A 20,272-nucleotide genomic window follows, 5' to 3' on the forward strand; every position below is an offset into this window, starting at 1 on the left:
TTTTGCCCCTGTAACCCAGTTTCTTCCTCATGTTGATTGTGTTCATTTGATTCCAGGTGTGTCTCGTTCCTCCCCAATTATTCTGCCTTTAAAAGCCCTAGTCCTTTCAGTTCTTGTTTGTCGGGTCTACTTGTTGAATGTCCTCCTTGTTCTCATTGTTTTCCTGTGGATTATTAAAGACTGTGTTATTCAAGAACTCCTTGTTTCCTCGTTCCTTGCTCCCCGAGTGAATTGTGACAGTGAGCAAGTGATGTAATGCTAAATTTCTCCAAATCTGTTCAGATGAAGAAACTAATTCGTTTACATCTTGAATGGCCCTAGGGTGAGGACATTTTCAGCATATTTTCATTTTTGGGTGAACTATTCCTTTAAACAGTGTTTAGGGCGTTACTACACTATGGAGCAATGAAAACTGTCTTTAGTCTTAACTGTCTTTTTAGGGTATGGGTGGTCAGCATGGCTATTTCGGCTTGTGGTTGGACTGCGATTTTGGACACGGCCACAGTAGGGCTCGACCATGCTGCACCACATATGGCAGTCCTCAGCTCTCAGGAGACGAGGACTTCAAACTGGACACCGTGGAGGTGTGGGCCGTCGGGCAGCCACCTGAAGAACAGGAGCAGGTCTGTGATAGAAATGTTACTATAGTGAATTTTGTATTTTTGGAGTGTGCATTTTGATTCAAAAAGTGTTTGTGTTGACGTTCAGGATGAGAAGAAGAAGAGCATATTAGATGCAGATCCTGAAGTACAGGCCATGATGGAAATGACAGGGAAGACCCTGCACAGCCAAGGCCTCCGAGAACCTGAGGAGGACGAGGAACAGTGAGGAAGGAAAAAAAGAAGACAATGTGTAGATCAAACCAGCAGTATTTCATTTCAGTGTTTGGTTTGGTTTGTGCTTTTACACTAATGTAGATATAGAGGAAACCACACTGTTGCAAACCACTTACTGAGAAGTTTATACAGTGTAGTTTTTATGTTAATATGCAAAATCCAGGAGCTGGTTTCCTGCTTTCTGTGAAATATTAAAATGTGCATACAAAGACATTCTGTCAAATACTGGTAAACACTGAGTATTTACAACGTGTGACTGAAGTCTACATTTCACATCAAGTATCTGGATGTTATTTATTTGCATTTTGCCTTTGACTGATAAATTTAGTGTCTTTAAACTGGAAGATTCACTCATTAAATGGAAAATAAATAAATACATAAAACATATTTGTTTGCTTATGAATTGTTTCATCCCAATTAACACCTGCCAAATTCATAAATGTGAAAAAATGCATTTCTCAGAATGAAAATGTAAAAGAGTGGTCAAGATTTCCTCAGTTCTCTTATAAAGATTAATTATGATAATATTACAAAACCATAATAATATGGAAATAAAAATGTCACTTTTGTGTTTTGTTTCCATCTGTTTGATTCATCACAATCATTTCTGCCATTTCTACTTGATTTGAGGCATTTTCAGAGTTTAGTCAATTCAGAGTAGTTGGATCCTGTGTGATGAACTTTAAACTGTAACTTTGATAGATGCTGTAGGCCTGCTTGGTATCAATAAAATATGCAGATAACTGTTTATTGTTTGCTGCTTATGGTGTTTTGAGTTATTCATATTATTTAACCACAAACAATCCTAAATCATTAAAAGAGTGGTCAAGATTTCCTCAGTTCTCTTATAAGGATTAATTATGATAATATTACAAAACCATAATAAATAATATGGAAATAAAAATGTCACTTTTGTGTTTTGTTTCCATCTGTTTGATTCATCACAATCATTTCTGCCATTTCTACTTGATTTGAGGCATTTTCAGAGTTTAGTCAATTCAGAGTAGTTGGATCCTGTGTGATGAACTTTAAACTGTAACTTTGATAGATGCTGTAGGCCTGCTTGGTATCAATAAAATATGCAGATAACTGTTTATTGTTTGCTGCTTATGGTGTTTTGAGTTATTCATATTATTTAACCACAAACAATCCTAAATCATTCTGCTCTACAACATCAGTTTTGGTATATAGCAATTGTGACCCTGGAGCACAAAACCAGTCTTAGGTCGCCGGGGTATATTTGTAGCAATAGCCAAAAATACATTGTATGGGTCAAAATTATAGATTTTTCTTTTATGCCAAAAATCATTAGGATATAAAGTAAAGATCATGTTCCATGAAGATATTTTGTAAATTTCAATTCCTACTGTAAATATATTAAAACTTAATTTTTTATTAGTAATATGCATTGCTAAGAACTTCATTTGGACAACTTTAAAGGCGATTTTCTCAATATTTTGATTTTTTTTGCACCCTCAGATTCCAGATTTCAAATAGTTGTATCTCAGCCAAATATTGTCCTATCCTAACAAACCACACATCAATGGAAAGCTTATTTATTCAGCTTTCAGATGATGTATATATCTCAATTTCGAAAAATTGACCCTTATGACTGGTTTTGTGGTCCATGGTCACAATTAAGCTTTTCAGGGGGAAGTGAGTTATATTTTTACAGTAAGTAACCATGGTAATATTTTGTTATTTTTTACACTTATTTTTTTTACACTTGTTACATATGTAACCTAACTGCCTCTTCTCGTCTGTGAACTTTTCATGTATTCTTAATGCAAATAATTTCGGATGACCAAATTTCCTCTGCTAGCCACTGCGGTAAAGTTGGTTTCATATTCTCGCTCACATTCGGACTTTGTTTTTCAATATCTTTCCAACAGTGGATGCAAAAATGTTAACCTAAGATAATTAATATTATTGACATGTTTGACAAACAGCTACAACTAATTTAATCAAGAAACATATACTATTAATGATCTGCTCTCATATTTTCGCCGAATCTCCTCTGAATATCTTTCTCTGTGGGCTGGAAAAGTAAGGGAGTGTCTAAAAAGTGTTTGTAAGAAGAGGAGGCGGAAGCAACTTGAGGCAGTTTAAAATGTGTCTGATTTCCTTGATTTAGTTCATATTGTAATGCGTGAAAATAGTCAACTTTATACTTTATTGATTTATATATACATAAAAAACTTTTTGAACATAGTAGAGATTCACCATATAATTTCAATATAATTTTAATGGTTATAAATATTGGCCTTAACTTTAAACTACTCAAACACACTTCAAAAAACTCACTACACCTCATAGTATGAGTATGGTCATGTCTACTGAGTCCTGCTGACTTTGTAATGCTACAGCATGTATAGCTCAGTACATTTTATATGGTGGTACGGGTTGTATTAAAAGTTTCCTTTTTAGCCTCACTGAATATACCACAGTTAAATGTTTAACCTCAAATGAACATTGCAATTGGCAAAATATTTTTTTTTTAAGATGACTTGTTCTGTGTTTGTATCACATCACTGTCCAGACGTGTGGAGCTGAAGGTACGCGGTTTTGCTGTGCGTCAGTGTATTGCGATAACTGTGTTTTCATTTCCTTTTAATGAATAAATATTATATTAAGTTTGTGCCTGGATTGTAACTTAGATGATCTCCTAGATGCTCCCACCTGCACCTTGAAGTTTCAATATATTTTACTGGTTGCACAAATTAACCCCAAATCACTTAAACACGTATTATTAAGCACCATCCAAAAGACACACTACAGCTTATGGTTTGGGAACTGTCACTTTTACTGAGCTCTGCAGAGTTTGATATATTGTAACATACAGAGCTCTATTCTAACATACAAAGATTCAACGCATGCTGTAATTTCTTACTTACAGCCTTCTGAGCATACTAGTTTCACTTCAAATGAGTATGGAGATGAGAAACCTGTTTACATAAAGACACATCCGGCCCATTTAATTTGGCTGCTGTCCCCACCCGTGGTGCTGAACACACAGAGTTCTACTCTGCACCATTTTGCAGTTAGGTTTCAAAACTTTTGACTGGAGTTAATTAAAAATGCAAGATGTTTATGCATGATTCAGAGAACGTAACATTTCCTGTTTTCCCTTACTGTTTTCCCTTACACAAATTTTAATAAATAACTGTATGTCACCAAAGGTTTTTTCCCATATTCCAAAGACTGTAGTAGGTTTCTGGTGACCAGACTGACTTACTACAGGCAAGATTTTGTCAATACCTCCCTTACTGTACATACAGTGCTAAAATAGTTTAATAAATACAGTACTGTATTTCACCAAAGGGTTTTTCCCACATTTCAAAGGCTGTAGTAGGTTCCTGGTGACCAGACTGAAGAACGTAACATTTCCTGTTTTCCCTTACTGTACGTACAGTACACAAATTTTAATAAATAACTGTATGTCACCAAAGGTTTTTTCCCATATTCCAAAGACTGTAGTAGGTTTCTGGTGACCAGACTGACTTACTACAGGCAAGATTTTGTCAATACCTCCCTTACTGTACATACAGTGCTAAAATAGTTTAATAAATACAGTACTGTATTTCACCAAAGGGTTTTTCCCACATTTCAAAGGCTGTAGTAGGTTCCTGGTGACCAGACTGACTTACTACAGGCAAGATTTGGTCAATACCTCCCTTACTGTACATACAGTACACACATATTTTATTAAATGCATTACTGTTTTTCAAAGGGTTTTTCCCATGCTCCAAAAGTTGTAATATGTTCCATGTGGCCAGAGTGACTTAGTACAAGTGAGATTTTTTCAGTACCTCCCTTAAAGGGGTCATATGATGCTGCTAAAAAGAACATTATTTTGTGTATTTGGTGTAATGAAATGTGTTTATGCGGTTTAAGGTTAAAAAAACACATTATTTTCCACACACTGTACATTATTGTTTCTCCTCTATGCCCCGCCTTTCTGAAACGCGTCGATTTTTACAAAACTAATCGGTCTGAAAAGCGAGGTGTGCTCTGATTAACCAACTATCCAGTGCGTTGTGATTGGCCGAAAAGCTCAAGCGTGTGACGGAAATGTTACGCCCCTTACCATAAATAAACTTGACTTGACTTGACTTAATAAAATTCGAGTATATAATAATTTTTGAAAATCAATATTAAATATTATGATAAAATATCAGCTTTAGTAAGTCAGTCTGGCCACAAGGCCATACTACAACATTTGGAACATGAAAAACACTTTGGGGATTTTAGAGTTATTGCTTTTCAAAAATAATTGTATACTGTACTTTTCTAAAGGGAGATATTGGCAAAAATTCACCTGTAGTAAGTCAGCGTGGCCAGAAGGAACATACTTCAACCACTCGAGTGTTGAAAAAAAAAAAAACCTTTGGTGAAATACAGTACTACTTTTCATAACTAATTTTTGTACTGTATGTACGGAAAAGAAGGTATTTGCAAAATCTTGCCTGTAGTAAGTCAATCTGGTCACTAGGAACCTACTACTACTTTGGTGAAATTTGTGTTCTGTATTGGTCACTGTAAAAAGTCATACACTACAGGTGCATCTCAAAAAATTTGAATATTGTGAAAAAGTTATTTTTTTGTAACTTATTTCAAAAAGTCAAACTTTCATATATTCTAGATTCATTACATGTAAAGTAAAACATTTCAAAATTTTATTTTTTGGTTTTAATTTTGATGATAAGAGCTTACAGCTCATGGAAGTCAAAAATCCAGTATACCAAGCATCAGAAGCATCTTACCTGGGCTAAGGAGAAAAAGAACTGGACTGTTGCTCAGAGCTCAAAAGTCCTCTTTTCAGATAAAAGTAAATTTTGCATTTAATTTGGAAATCAAGGTCTGGAGTATGGAGGAAGACTGGAGAGGCACAGAATCCAAGTTGCTTGAAGTCCAGTGTGAAGTTTCCAAAGTCAGTGATGATTTGGGGTACCGTGACGTCTGCTGGTGTTGGTCCATTGTGTTTTATCAAGTCCAAAGTCAATGCAGCCATCTACCAAGAGATTTTGGAGCACCTTATGCTTCCATCTGCTGACAAGCTTTATATGGAGATACTGATTTCCTTTTCCAGCAGGACTTAGCACCAGCCCACAGTGCCAAAACTACTTCCAAGTGGTTTGCTGACCATGATATTACTGTGCTTGATTGGCCAGCCACCATGCCTGACCTGAACCCCATATGGAATCTGGGATATTTTCAATAGAAAGATGAGAAACAGTCGATCCAACAATACAGACGAAGGCTCAATAGTGCCTCAGCAGTGCCACAGGCTGATTGCTTCCATGCCACACCTCACTGATGCTGTCTTTTGTCCTAAAGGAGCCCTGACCAAGTATTGAGTACATAAATGAACATACTTTAAAGAACTTGAACTTTTCTGTTTTGCAAATCCTTTTTTGATTGATCTTAGGAAATATTGTAATATTTGGGATACTGGATTTTTGACTTTCATGAGCTGTAAGCTGTAATTAAATGTTTTACTTTACATGTAATGAATTTAGAATATATAAAAGTGTCACTTTTTGAAATAAATTACCAAAAAAAAAAGAATAACTTTTTCACGATATTCTATTTTTTTTAAATGCACCTGTATATTTACTCAATAAAATTGTGTGAACAGATTACAAGCAATATTATTAATTAAATTCAACATATAAGAAATAATTACAAATAATGAAATGAGATGCTTACAAATTAACCATTCAAAATGAGTAAAATAGCACAAAAAAATAAGTAAAATTTCAACAAAAATATAGATTTCATTGGACGAAAAACAAACAAACAAACAAAAACACTCTGCTAATGAATTATGTTATGCATGCCAGGCCAGTATTGGCAATCAAGAAACACCCTGCAAAAACATACTACGCATGCACATGACATTACCTTTTTCATAAATTCACATTTTTGTTGTTTACATGGAGATGATACAGGCATCGTGTTTAAAAGCTTGTGTTTTCAGGCCCGCAGAACAGAGTTATTGAAGACATCTGATCTGAGGAGAAAATAAAAAATGTTTAGGTTACCATTACAGTGGTCAGTGTTTGCTTTAGTTGGGCTCTTGACCCTTGATTTTTTAACATTAGATATTGTTTGGCTGCTGTAACTGAGTTATAACAGCTAGTCAAGCCAGAGAAAAGGTGATCGGGTGTTGGTTGTGTTCGTAATCCAAAGGGTTTCTTAAAAATTGTTCTGATCAAAAAATGTAGTAGAAAAAACACTCTTTTAGGCACACAGTGATATCAAGAACCAGTGTATGAATCTCAACAATGGTGACAAACAGCATATGCAGATAAAGAGATCAACTCTGAGCAACACAGAACAAGCTACTAAAAAATCACGTAAAAACAGCAAAAATAAAAGAAAATAGTAAGAATAAAATGAATTAGACAATTCAGCTCATAATTTATTCATGCCACAATGCATGGGAGCCAGGGATGAGTTTTGATTGGTGGCACCCAGAATGCACTGCAACATGCTTTTTGATGATTACCGTTGTTGAGGTTCTCACGCTGATTCTTGATGTCTGTGTGCCTAAATAGAAGGCTTTTTTTCTTTTTCTTAAATCTCTTTGATTATGCTGAAAGTTCCACACCTTATACTGTGTAATGAAATTATTATTATAAAGCAATAAGCCCCAAGAAGCCGTGGTTTACAGTTAATTTATAACAGCTAAGGGGCGTTGTTAGGCACGACGCGAAGCGGATTATTCCATATATGTAGTAAGGTTTCAAAAAAATAAAGCAGAGCAAATAAAGTGCAATGATATTAATAAAAACATTATTCTTCCGCCAAACAATGTAGTTCCTCAGAAAATGTTTGTGGTTCCAACAAAGTGGTTGCCGAGCAACACACAAATGTAAACAAAGGTGTATGTTTGTAGAGTAATTTACAACAGCTTCGAACTTGGCTCAACCAATCAGAATCAAGGACCGGAACTATCCGTTTTATAATTATTATTTTAAAAGGCTCTGTGGACTGTTACAGAACACCGTGGAATATGTTTATTTTAACCCCGAAGAACAACTCTACAGTGGGCGATTTGCTTTAAATGGGCAATTAAAACTCCCAATGTGTTACATTGGTTTTCATCATTGACACATTACATGGTTCAATATCTCTGAAATAAACAGACTAATTCTTCCGGGACAAACTGTAAAATGTTTAGCAAAATTGAAAGAACATACTACAACTCTTTATTGTACGACTTATTGCTTTATATGGTCAATTTATGCTCTCAACGTGTTGCATTGGTTTCTTCATTGACTCCATACACGGTTCAATAGGTCTGGAAAAAAACAGATCAAGTCATCCAAGGAAGATTGTAAAATCTTTATTTAGTCTCAAAGACCACACTACAATTCTTTATTGTATGAGTTTTTGCTTTATATGTTTCATACCTATTACTGACATTTTGTATGGGTTTCTCCTTTGACACATGATCCACTTCAATAGCTTTAGAAAGAAGGGTCGTAGTGCTACAGAAAGAGTTGGAAAATTGTTTATTTGACTCTATAGAGCATACTCTTCAATGTACATATATTTGCCTTTTATGTTCCATTTGTAGCCATGTATTGTAGTTGTTATTATTTTTCTCTCAATCACACATTATCCACTTCAATAGATTTTGAAAGGAGTGACCGACTGCTCTAAAACAAGTTGGAAATCCTTATGAGGAGTTTACAAAAACTACAGTCCAGGTTTTCTTGTCATTTCATCTTTGTTTTTGTAGTTTTGTGTGATACAGAGCTGTGATTATTATAATGAGGTATACAACACTGTTGTCCAGGTGTTGAATTAACAAAGATATATTATTCTGTTTTATGTTTATGTTGTTTTCTGTATTAATCTAACATTAAACTCACTCAATATCATAATCCATGTTCCCTGATTAATATTTACAGTCTTGCAGACACTGTCACTGTTCAGATCTGACATCAGATCCTTTTTGTTAATGGAAAGACTTACATTTTCACAGCTTTTAAGCAAGCCTTGATAATGTGATTCTTCAGCTGATTGGCATTTTTGGCCAACATGTCATGGAAGCAAGTTTTTAGATGCAAATCTGCATGCTTTGCTGAAATGTGAACATATGTGTGTAGTGCACCAGCAGACAATGAGACTTTCCAGGGGGTCCAGTTTATGAAATGAGCCCTCTCTAACTGCCATAGTGGAGGATGGTTTGCTACAATTTGATTGGATGTCAATGGACTAACACAAATGTCCAGTGCTATCAGATAAGGAGGCAACTACCAGACATCCTGCTTGGCCAAAAAAGGTGATCCCAGCACCCAGGAGAGGGCATTTTCATTGGTCCAAAAGATTCACCTTTTCACCCAAAACCCCCCTTTACTTTCATTCTAAGGCCTAGGCTAAGATGGCCATAAATTCCTTTGACCTACAGATGCGGCATGCAATTTTGCTGGCCATGCGGTAACAATGGCTAGAATAAAGGGGATCAAATTTTCACACTGCATAAATGATAATTCCATCATTTAATATCATGATTGGTCTGTATATATTCAACACATTATTGCCAAGGGTATTTTGAAAGTGGGTTGAAAAGGAAAGGATGCATACATTAAGGTTTAAGGGCATTTTTCTAAAATTGACATTTATACTATGAAAATTGGTTCCACACAGAAGGAGGAGGCTTGGGCCATATGGTGTGGTCACTCTCAACACCAGCCACAAAACACCTCACTGGAGACTAAAAGACACCAAATTACAACCTCAACCTCACCAGAGAGGGATAATACCAGCAGATAAGCCTTTGTTCTGAGATTTCTGATCTGATGAGGAAAGAGACAATAGCACTTACATTCAGAAGTGGCGCAACAGTGTATTATATGTAACACATTGAACACTAACGAAACACAAAAATCTTTATATCTTTATTGTGTAGAACATTCAAATAATAAATCATAAGCAGGGACAAATTATTTTTTTATTTAGAAATTTCTAGTGACATTTTGTATTAGTTTCTTCAATGACACATTAACCAGTTCAATAGCTTTTAGAATTCTTCGATGAAGAAATATTTTATTCAGATGCTCAATTTCTACTAGCAGTGTGCTGTGTGGTGTGTAAAATTTTTTTAATGCATATCTTCCAGTTCAATATCTTATTCTTTTTATAGTATGGCTGAAGTGTTCTAAAACAAATTGGACAGAACATGCTTTATTGTTCATTTTTAATGTTTTTGTTCTTTTAAGTGTAATAAAGACTTGGGATCAATCCAATAACAGTGGTCTTCAGGTGTTGAATAAACAGACTGGATATTATCTTTTACATCTTCCAATGTATTTTCTTTTGATTTAGCATTGAAGTTTCAAAATGTCATAATCTACTTGCATTGATTGATGTTTTCAATCTTGCAGAACTGTCCAAGGTACTGGACCCATCATATTATTAAAGAGACTTTACATCAAACAGGTTAGAACATGACATTAAACAGGATGTCTGTTGGGATAAATACATCAAGAGCTTTGGGTAGAGACTCATTCTAAACTAACATAAAGTTGAGACCATTCATGACAATTTGTGTCATATATGACTGAAATTTTATATAAATTGCAGTTATGTTAAAGTTTCATTGAACATAAGGTTAAAAAAAGGATTTTAACAAGACAAGTGCCTTTAAATAGGCCTGAAATTTCTGAAGAAATTGTTTCAAAAGACCTTCAAAACCTTTCAACCCAAAATGGAAACTTGGGCAATATACATTCATTCACATTTATTCATTCAAAAGAGTATAACTTGCACTGTTTTAAGCAGGCCATGATAATGTGGGGACTGATTGATTTTGGCCACCAAATCATGGTAGCACATTTTTGAATGCAAACTGTATGCTTTGTTTAAACGTGAGCAAATGTGTTTGCACTAATGTGAGACAATTGCTCTTCTGTCTTCCTTTCTCTCCACTGATAATAACCTACCTTTTCACTTTACTGGGCTCATTTTTGGGGGAAAAAATAAAATCTGTACAAATGATGGTGTCATAATGGTGCTGACACTTTACACATTGGTTAATGTATTTTTCTTGCAATTGTCAAAGTACATCCAACTGCAAAAAATTCAAACTGAGCAATGTTGCAAAGTGTCCTTTTAGTGTTTAATAAGGAAAAAATATAGTGTTTAATAAAGAAAAATATTAATACGGAATAAGGAAAAATTGTGAAAAATAGTGTTTATTATAGAAAAATATTACTCTTTACCTAAACATAGCATTGGAAATTTGCTGTGAAAATGAAAAACTCATACATTAAAGAGTTGTAATATGTTCTTACAATTTAGCTAAACATTTTACAGTTTGTCCAGGAAGAATTAATAATTAATAATAATAATTTTTAATAATTGAACATATAGAGCAAATAATTGCATATTAAAGACTTGCAGTATGTTCTTCAGGGTCAAATAAATATTTTGCAATTTATTTTGGAGCGGTGTGACCCTGCTTTGGAAAGTTATTGAACTGGATGGTGTGTCATTGAAGAAACCAATGCAACACATTATGAAGTAGTAGAAATTGACCACATAAAGAAAACTACTGCACAATAAAGAGTTGTAGTATGTTTATTAGGGTCAAGTTAAGATTTTCCAGTGTGTTCAGGAACACTCCATTAAGCCTTTTAAAAGCTATTTAACTTAATCATGTGTCACTGAAGAAACCACAATAATTAACACAGTAATAGCAAAAAAAAAAAAAAAAGTACACTTGAGGCACAAATTGTTTATGAAAGATATAAATAATACATTTATCATATATCAACATGCTCTGGAACGTTATAAATAAAAGCAAGCTTTTAGCAAGAGTTTTTTAGCAAACTTGCCATAAAAGTATCATGTAATTTGTAGACGGTCCCTCTGATGGTGATGACGTCACACCATTCCATAGGCATGAAAGTGTTTTTAAGCATTTTAAAAACATCGACTTCTGCAGAAAAATAGATTGTAGGTACTGCTCATTATAGTCGGTAATGAAAATTAATTGCAAGTATCCTTTTTAAATGCAAAGCTATTGAACACGGAAGTCTGAATGTGCGAATATGAAACCAACTTTACCGCAGTCTGCCAGCGAGCGCCCAGCTGCCAAAAACAGGTGCTTTCATTTTCAGATCACCTCAAATTATATTTAGAAAGTATGCTTATATTTTTAGAGTTAAAAGCTGCTTTAGGGCATTCAGCTTGCATTTAGAGTCATACATTTCGTTTGACAGAGTCATTATGTTACAGAATATTAAAAAAAAAACACTAAATGAGAGAAAAAGACGTGATGTCATGATGACGTCGAATGGCAACATGCTACTTTGATCAACCTGAACACTCGTCACTGAAATAAACGCTTTTCTTGCATCAAGATGTCGCGTTTTTGGTATAATTCACATTTGTAGTAGGGCGCATAAGCTTGACAGAGTAGTGCACACATCGCTCTCTCTTCCCTGGGGATTTTGCATAGATAATTTTGCTTCCGGATTTTTTTTATTGTCATAATGTTCTCCTCTTCACTTCCTTGTGTTTAGCGATTAGAGGAACTGAGCACTGTGACTAGACTGATCATAGATTTTGTTTTATTTTTAATTTTTTTAAGTACTGCATTAGGCTATTTTTTATATTTAAAAATGAGAATTAGTTTGAGTACAGCAGGTGTTTTTCGACGTGGTCATTGATTTTCTTCTCTAAACTTGGGTAAGTATTTTTATTTATTTGGGTGTTTACATTAAGGGGTGTTACAGTAGCTGTTTATGTATGTAAACATTTGATTTAAAAGCCTACGTGTTTTTATTAAATATACACTGATCAAGTTTAAGGAGTTTTATAAAAACTAAATAGGAGTCATACGAAGCTCCTTTATTCATTCTTAATGGGAAAACTGTTGAACTGGAAAGTTACATTTGCAAAATGATGCACAATAAGGTGCAAAATTGTTCTATACAGTTTCAGTGGGCTACAAAAAAGTAAATTCTGCAAGAGCAGGTCTGCCTACACAGCCTCTTGTTGTTAATGATAACAGTTACGAATTGACAAACTCGGATGTGGCAGGTTCATTTTCTTACCGTGTTGAGCAACAGACCTTCGTTTATTCTTATCTCGTGTTTATTTGTGTCAATCTACATTGATTTTTTTGGTTTGTTATTTAAAGTTTTATCTTGGCGCTTGTTTAAATGTCAGGAAAGAGAGTGGTTTCTCTGTCTCTTTCACACAGAAAGCTCAAAATGGAAGAATGGAGGGTGTGGGTGATGTACAAAGGTTTCTGAATGGAAACTACATTGAGTTTACTGGGTTAATACTTTACTTTTAAAGAGGGACTTGCTTTGGGACACTTCCACCGTACTCAGCTACTCATTTGCAATGCAAATATGGGCTTCTATGGGGAACCAGACATGAAACATCTATTTTGCTTGCCATGGTTCAACAGTTTGGAAAACGGACTCTAAAAGGTGCACTGTTTAGTCACAGATAACTGCTTGTCATATTCCTCTTTAGGTGGTGATTATTTCTATTATCAGAGCTGGCAAGTCACATGCATGGTCGGGAAATTACAGTATTAGCGTTGTCGTCTCCAATTGTTCTTCTTTAAACCCAAAACTTAAAGACAGAATTGATGTTCTGTTTCATGAACACTTAACATGAGCTTAAAAGGCTACTGTAACAGTTACTATATAATCCGTGCAACAAACAATGCAGGTTCACTTAAAAATTCTTAATTACTCATCCTCATGTCATTCCAAACTTGTATGACTTTCTTTCATCTGTAGAATACAAAACATTTTTTGGGAGAATGTTTCAACCATTTTTGACCATATAATGAAAGACACTGGGGTCCAAACCAATGAATGGACAATGAAAACACAGACATTTTTCCAAATATCTCCTTTTGTGTTCCAGAGAAGAAAGAAAGTCATAAAAGTTTTGAAAACGACATGACGGTGAGTAAATAATGCCCGAATATTCATTTCTGGATTTACTAGTTATTTAATGTTTGATTTGATCCATGCAGTATCTTGAATATTTGAATATGAGATAGTCCATCGCGTTTAGATATTCAAAGTACCAAAATTTTTTGCCACGTCATTCAGTTGTAAATAAAGCAAACCTGCTATAAGTAACAACGTAAGTTTCATGAGGCTACATTTGTACCTGCTGCCACACAGACTGCAATAAGTAACTTCCTGCGGCCGTTTGTATTTGCCAGTGTGTGACCAAAGGCAGTGATGGCGGGCTGCGTTCAGCAGGGAGACCTGACCGAGTACAAGAAGAGTCTCATTAAGCGGGATTTGGAGATGGGGATAGTGATGACTGTGTTCAGACAGAGGATGGAGAGGCTTACAGTGCAGGTCATCATGGAGACGCGACAGGTGGCCTGGTCGCGCACCGCTAACAAGACAGAAGGAGTGTGTGAGTGTCTTCCCTCAAGCTTATTTCTCACATTTACACTTACATTTGCATTTAAGCTGTTTGTTTTTATCTGTATAATGACCTCGGTGTTTCCAGTGTCATGCTTCAGCATTTAAGCTACAGAAGCTTTATGATTAAAGTTAACTTGGCAATTTAGAACAGTACGTTGTTGTCTTAAAGTGATTGCTCACATTGGATGTTACAAATATGTAGACATATGATATGAAGCGATTTTATATAACAAAATCAAACTAAGTGGCATTTGCATTAAACAAATTCATTTAGCCGGTGATTTTATCCAAAGCAACAAATGAGGATCATCACAAAAATTCTCAATAATATTTGTAGTACAAAATGTTTCAAGTATATACTAAATTTATATTTTTAAGGAATGTTTATTTTAAAAGGGAAAACAAGTTAAAATAGGTAGATTTTTTTTGTAAGTTGTTTTTTCTACAGAAATTTGAATGAATTACATTATTGTTCAAAAGTTTGGAATCGGTAAGATTTAAAAAAATGTTTTTGAAAAAGACTCTTATGCTCACCAAGAGTGCCTTTATTTGATATAACAACAATACAAGAAATATTGTGAAATATTATTACAATTTAAAATAACTGTTTTATATAAGTAACATTTCTTATTTTTATCAGTGTCTGAAGTTTTGATGTTTAATATTTTTGTGGAAAACTGTGACTTTTTTTAACAATTCTTTGATACATAAATAAAACAGCATTTATTGAATATAATTTTTTTGTCACAATGTAAAAGTCTTTACTTTAACTTTTGATCAATTAATGCATCCTTGATGAAAAAAAGTAATTGTACGGATCCCAAACTTTTGAAGCTCAGTGTAAATCACTAATAAAATTTATATAAAAATCATCTGACAAAAAAATGGATAGTGAGATGAACTGACCATCACATTTTAACATTCCACTCCACTCACAGAGTTTTTCTTGTAGTTCCCACACACTTTCTTGGCTACTTTTCTTTTCCTTGCCACCTAATCTTTCTACTCTTTTATACATGACTAGTGCATTTTATACTGTGTGCACTCTTACTTGCTGATTATGACAACATGTCATGCACCTTGTCATGGTGTTTCCGATATTCATATAGTGACATCAATTTATGTATTCAAACTACTTCCCCAGAAGAATTTTCTGTTTTTTTTTATCAGATCTGGGCTAGTGCTATTATGGTATTTATTAATCTTTTAAATTACATGTTGTGATCTCATTTTTGCAGTGGACCTTTTTGAGATCCGGGAAGTACGAGCAGGAAAAAACTCCAAAGACTTTGATCGATTCAAGGACAGCAAGGATAAATATATAGACCCCAACTCATGCTTTACTATATTCTATGGCTCTCAGTTTGTTCTCAACACTCTCAGTCTGGCGGGTATGTGTGTCTTCTTATGCATTTTACATGTTCTAACTGAAAAATATAATAAGTGTAATTAAATCACTATTCGAGTGATTTACTCGACTATTTTCGACTATTCAAGGAGGTACTTCCTCTCTTTCAATATGTTTTAGATTCATTTCATATGAAACCGCATTTTGCTTTCCTGTGTTGATGTATAGTTTATTCTTTGGCTGGTTAAGAAATGACTGTCAAAGGAAGAAAATTATGGGTTCTGAAGAGGAAAAACTAGCTGCATTGTTTTTAGTGCTGAAAGCATTTGCTGTATGTTCCACAGCTGATTCAGTGGAGGATGCAGAAAAATGGCTGGCAGGACTGGAGTTACTCAGACAGGAGACACTGGTGGCTTACACACCAGATATTATAGAGAGGTACACACACACACACACACACACAGATACAGAGAGTGTACCTTGTGTATTCATGAACTGTAGCACAAATCATGTGTTTGTTTCATCTGTGTTTTTCCCTCTACTGTAGTTGGCTGAGGAAGCAGATGTACTCGGTTGATCAAACAAAGAAAAACAGGTTCTCCTCTTTCTCTTTCACCTTCTTCTTGACCAGTCTCATTTTAGTTTCTGTCTCACCTCATTACTGCTCCTTTTCTGTCTCTCACAGCATTACCCTGAAAGAGCTCAAGTCTCTGTTGCCACAGATGAACTTTAAAGTACCAGGTGGACGTTTTTTGAAGGACAGAATTGCGGTATGAATGATACATTGTATACACATTATCTTGACGGAAATGTATGCTTTGCATCATATGGAAAACTTTATGACAGCTGAGTGGGAACTCTCCTAAAGTTTTTCAGATGATCATCTGTTTATCCATAAGTTTTTTAATTTTTTCTTGTTTTAATAGCTAATGGCTTTGCTCTAAAAGTGTCAACTTTATAATTTCAGGTGGTGGGAGCAAAGAAAGAAGTTCTGGATTTTGAGCAATTTCACAAATTCTACAATCTTTTGATGTTTGACAACCAAAAGATGGTAAGTATGCAGTTTAAAAAGTTTGGGATTGGTACGATTAAAAAAAAAAAGTAGAAGTAAAAAGTACAGTAAAACAGTCATATTGTGAAATATTATTACAATTTAAAATAGCTGTTTTCTATTCTAATATATTTTAAAATGTAATTTATTCCTGTGATGGCAAAGCTGAATTTTCAGCAGTCATTACTCCAGTCTTCAGTGTCACATGATCCCCCAGAAATCATTCTAATGCTGATTTGGAGCTCAATGAACAATTCTTGTCATTAGCCATTTTTTTCTTAAGTTGTGCTGCTTGCCAGTTGCCATTTTTAATGTAATACATATTTTTTCAGTGGTCTTTGATTAACAGAAAATTATAGAAAGAACAGGATTGTAAAATGTAAAAGTCTTTACTTTTCTAGTACCATCTATAGAGTATGTTGTCTGTTGTTTTGTTAGATTCTAGATGAGTTTAAAAAGGAGTCGTGTGCTTTCATCATGGGGTAAGAAACTGTCAAAACATTGTTTTGATTGAAGCAGTTCTTTAAATGTGTCATGAGGTCATTCTTATTGAGTGTTTTGTATGTTTTTTTCTGCAGTAACACCGATCAGCCTATTCAACTCTGCGATTTTCAAAGATTCCTTTTATTTCATCAGAGAGTAAGACTTTTTGCTCATCCATTCATCTAATCATATATATATATATATACTGTCTATACCAGCCAAATATATCAATTTCATTCAAATACTATTTCAAATGCTTAGTTTAAAACAAATACTGTGAATTTATTTTGTAGGAGTCTTGGGCCAACAATACAAATCAAGTCCGAGAGCTGATGACCATTTTCATCGATGACACCATGAGGAAGACCAACGATCCAGCCTTTACTGTTGAAGAGGTACGGGTTATAGAGATGTGTTTACTTTATGTAAACTTCAGGTGATGTGTTTTTAGAGCTTTCTTTCTGTCTTTCTAGTTCCTTAGTTTTCTCTTCTCCAAAGAGAACTCGATCTGGGACGAGAAGTTCTCAGAGATTTGCCCACTGGACATGAACAATCCTCTGTCTCACTACTGGATCAACTCTTCTCACAACACGTCAGTGCTGCAGTTCTTCATGCTCACGACACACATACAGCAGCTCCTCCTCTTCGTGATCAACTTCCTGTGTTACTTCATGTGTTTTGCTTTTTTTCTCCACAGATATTTGACTGGAGATCAGCTGCGCAGTGAGTCCTCAACAGAAGCTTACGTGCGCTGCCTGAGGCTGGGCTGCCGCTGTGTTGAGTGTCAGTGAACCATACCCTCATTTCTTAATAAATATTCTTTAATATTCTGTTGAACTAATGCAAGTCCTTTTCGGCTTAATTTTATGCATAGATAATGCATTGATAAAATTGTTCTGAAATCGGTGAGAGTCAGTCTGATGACCTTAATGTTTCTTTTTTGCAATGCAGTGGACTGCTGGAATGGTCCCGATGAACCTATTATATACCACGGCTGGACTAGAACCTCCAAGATAAAGTTTAAGGATGTGGTGAAGGCCATCAATGATCATGCTTTTGCAACATCTGAGTTAGTCATCAAAATTACATAAGTAGGCTACTTTTTAAAATAATTATGTTAATTAATTAATTATGAATATTATTAATACTATATTAATTAATTAAGATATTAATTAATATATAATTGATTAATTATTGTTAAGAATTAAAATTAAATATAGCTTTTAAAACAAGCAAATATAAAGTAATAAAGGGGGGAAATACAATTACAAGGCATAAACAAAAAGCACTTTCATTATCTGGGAGCGCTTTACATATCCGAAAGTTTACAGATAGGCTAATCATAGTAATGGGTTTTTCTTTTCTTTTTTTTGCCATTTGATTGGCAGTTTTAATAGGCTGCATTCACACTAATGCACAGATCTATTTCGACATATCAGATGTTTTGCCCTGTTCTGAAAACGTAACTGATTGTTTACATCAATTTCGTATCATAAAAGTAGATGCAAGTGCATTTAAACGCAGCCGCGAGCTTCAGGACAAGCACAAAGCGCACGTGAAAGTCACACGTGCCATGTGTGGGAAAAAGCTAAGCTCAGATTTTAAAATAGAGAGTGCATTTTTAATAATCGCGTGACAAGCGCCTCTAGTTGCATCGATGCAGAATCGTCCACGTCCGCATTGTGATGCAACGATTAATTTCGACACCCCTACTGCCGCTTGAATAAATAATAATGAACAATGATATATTATTTTAAATGTCAAGTGTTATATAGTACGGGTAATATTTGTTGTACTTCCTTTAATTAATGCTCTTTTTTTTTTTACAGGTTTAATAAATAATTTAATGAGAATACCATTAAGAATATGTTGCACACAGTGTATCTGGAAATGTGCAGTATTCTTGAAGTATGTTTATGAACATGTCACTGTTGGCAGGTATCCTGTGGTGCTGTCCATAGAAGAACACTGTGACGTCAAGCAGCAAAAAATGATGGCTCAGGTGTTCAAAGATGTTTTCCAAGACAAGCTCCTGACGGAGCCGCTGGAACCAGAAGCAGAACAACTGCCGTCACCAACCCAACTGAAGGGCAAGATCATCATCAAGGTAGAGAAGCTTCATTGGAATATCCTGCAATGTCTTTGATTTTACAATACAATCCAAAGCCATGCAATCTCACTTTTTCATACAGCACAAGAAACTGAATATTGATGAGACCTTTAGCAAAAAGGACCTGCGGAAAGGAGATAAGCAGGGAGAGCTCTTCATCTGGGATCCAATCGATGAGGTGCCAAAGTCCAGTGAACACTATCACAGGCTTGTGTGATTGTTTCATCTTATTCCAGTTGCCTTACTTGATTATAATTGCAATTTCTGTATGACTGTGTCCGTGTACAGAGATGGTACAAGCACTACTGTGTGATCGAGAATAAGACATTGTATTTTGCTGAGGAGAATGAACTACTACTAGAGGAGGATGTTGGAAAGGTGAATTACTGAGGCTCCATTTTAGAATGAGATTCACTTAAAAAATCTCATAAATTAAAGGTATTCACTGTGTAATTCACCTCTCCTCAGTCACCTCAGGGCGGTACAGAGCTTCATCAGTCAGAGGCCTGGTTTCACGGGCGGATGTCAGAGGGCAGACAGACAGCCGAGAGACTGCTGCAGGAATATTGTGCAGATTCAGGTGGAGTTGACGGGACATTTCTGGTGCGGGAGAGCGACACCTTCGTCAATGATTGCACCCTCTCGTTCTGGTAATGTAGGCCTGCTCTACTCTTTAGAGAGAGGAGGGATGGTTTTTCGTATTATGTTTTATTTTATTTATCCTCTTTAATTTATTCTTTTTAAATGGAAGAAATAGGGAAAAAGCCGAATATATCTGAGTTAGTCATCAACAACACACACATTCACACATTTATTTGTGAGGTTTTGTCAAATTCATTTCACCTAACAGTTAGGCGAAATGAATTTGACAAAAACTTTTTAAGAACATACCAGGGTCCCATCCGTCCCAAAATTTAAATAAATAAGCAAATATATTTTGCATAAAGAAAATTAAACCTATTTTCAGGAACACTAATATATATATATATATATATATATATATATATATATATATAT

General features: G+C 34.9%; 2 protein-coding genes across 2 annotated transcripts in view; both read left to right on the forward strand.

The window, feature by feature from the left end:
- The window catches only part of LOC107722463 (TLD domain-containing protein 1-like), a 12,409-nt gene extending 11,234 nt beyond the window's left edge, over positions 1–1,175 (forward strand). The window contains 2 exon segments of the mRNA XM_016530818.1: positions 441–623; positions 709–1,175. Of these exon segments, the coding sequence (XP_016386304.1) occupies positions 441–623; positions 709–828 (303 nt within the window). The 3' untranslated portion in view covers positions 829–1,175.
- Positions 1,176–12,001: 10,826 nt separating this feature from the next.
- LOC107722471 (1-phosphatidylinositol 4,5-bisphosphate phosphodiesterase gamma-2-like) overlaps positions 12,002–20,272 on the forward strand; it is a 25,995-nt gene continuing 17,724 nt past the window's right edge. Inside the window, exons 1-17 of the mRNA XM_016530827.1 lie at positions 12,002–12,542; positions 14,050–14,252; positions 15,502–15,654; positions 15,956–16,049; positions 16,159–16,206; positions 16,297–16,381; positions 16,579–16,662; positions 17,101–17,144; positions 17,241–17,301; positions 17,439–17,540; positions 17,619–17,737; positions 17,843–17,928; positions 18,097–18,214; positions 19,084–19,252; positions 19,338–19,433; positions 19,544–19,633; positions 19,724–19,905. Of these exons, the coding sequence (XP_016386313.1) occupies positions 14,069–14,252; positions 15,502–15,654; positions 15,956–16,049; positions 16,159–16,206; positions 16,297–16,381; positions 16,579–16,662; positions 17,101–17,144; positions 17,241–17,301; positions 17,439–17,540; positions 17,619–17,737; positions 17,843–17,928; positions 18,097–18,214; positions 19,084–19,252; positions 19,338–19,433; positions 19,544–19,633; positions 19,724–19,905 (1,715 nt within the window). The 5' untranslated portion in view covers positions 12,002–12,542; positions 14,050–14,068. The remainder of the gene's footprint in view (positions 12,543–14,049; positions 14,253–15,501; positions 15,655–15,955; positions 16,050–16,158; positions 16,207–16,296; positions 16,382–16,578; positions 16,663–17,100; positions 17,145–17,240; positions 17,302–17,438; positions 17,541–17,618; positions 17,738–17,842; positions 17,929–18,096; positions 18,215–19,083; positions 19,253–19,337; positions 19,434–19,543; positions 19,634–19,723; positions 19,906–20,272) is intronic.

Source organism: Sinocyclocheilus rhinocerous, unplaced genomic scaffold (assembly GCF_001515625.1).
Source record: "Sinocyclocheilus rhinocerous isolate Xijiao unplaced genomic scaffold, SAMN03320098_v1.1 scaffold604, whole genome shotgun sequence".
In the NCBI taxonomy this organism is placed as follows: domain Eukaryota; kingdom Metazoa; phylum Chordata; class Actinopteri; order Cypriniformes; family Cyprinidae; genus Sinocyclocheilus; species Sinocyclocheilus rhinocerous.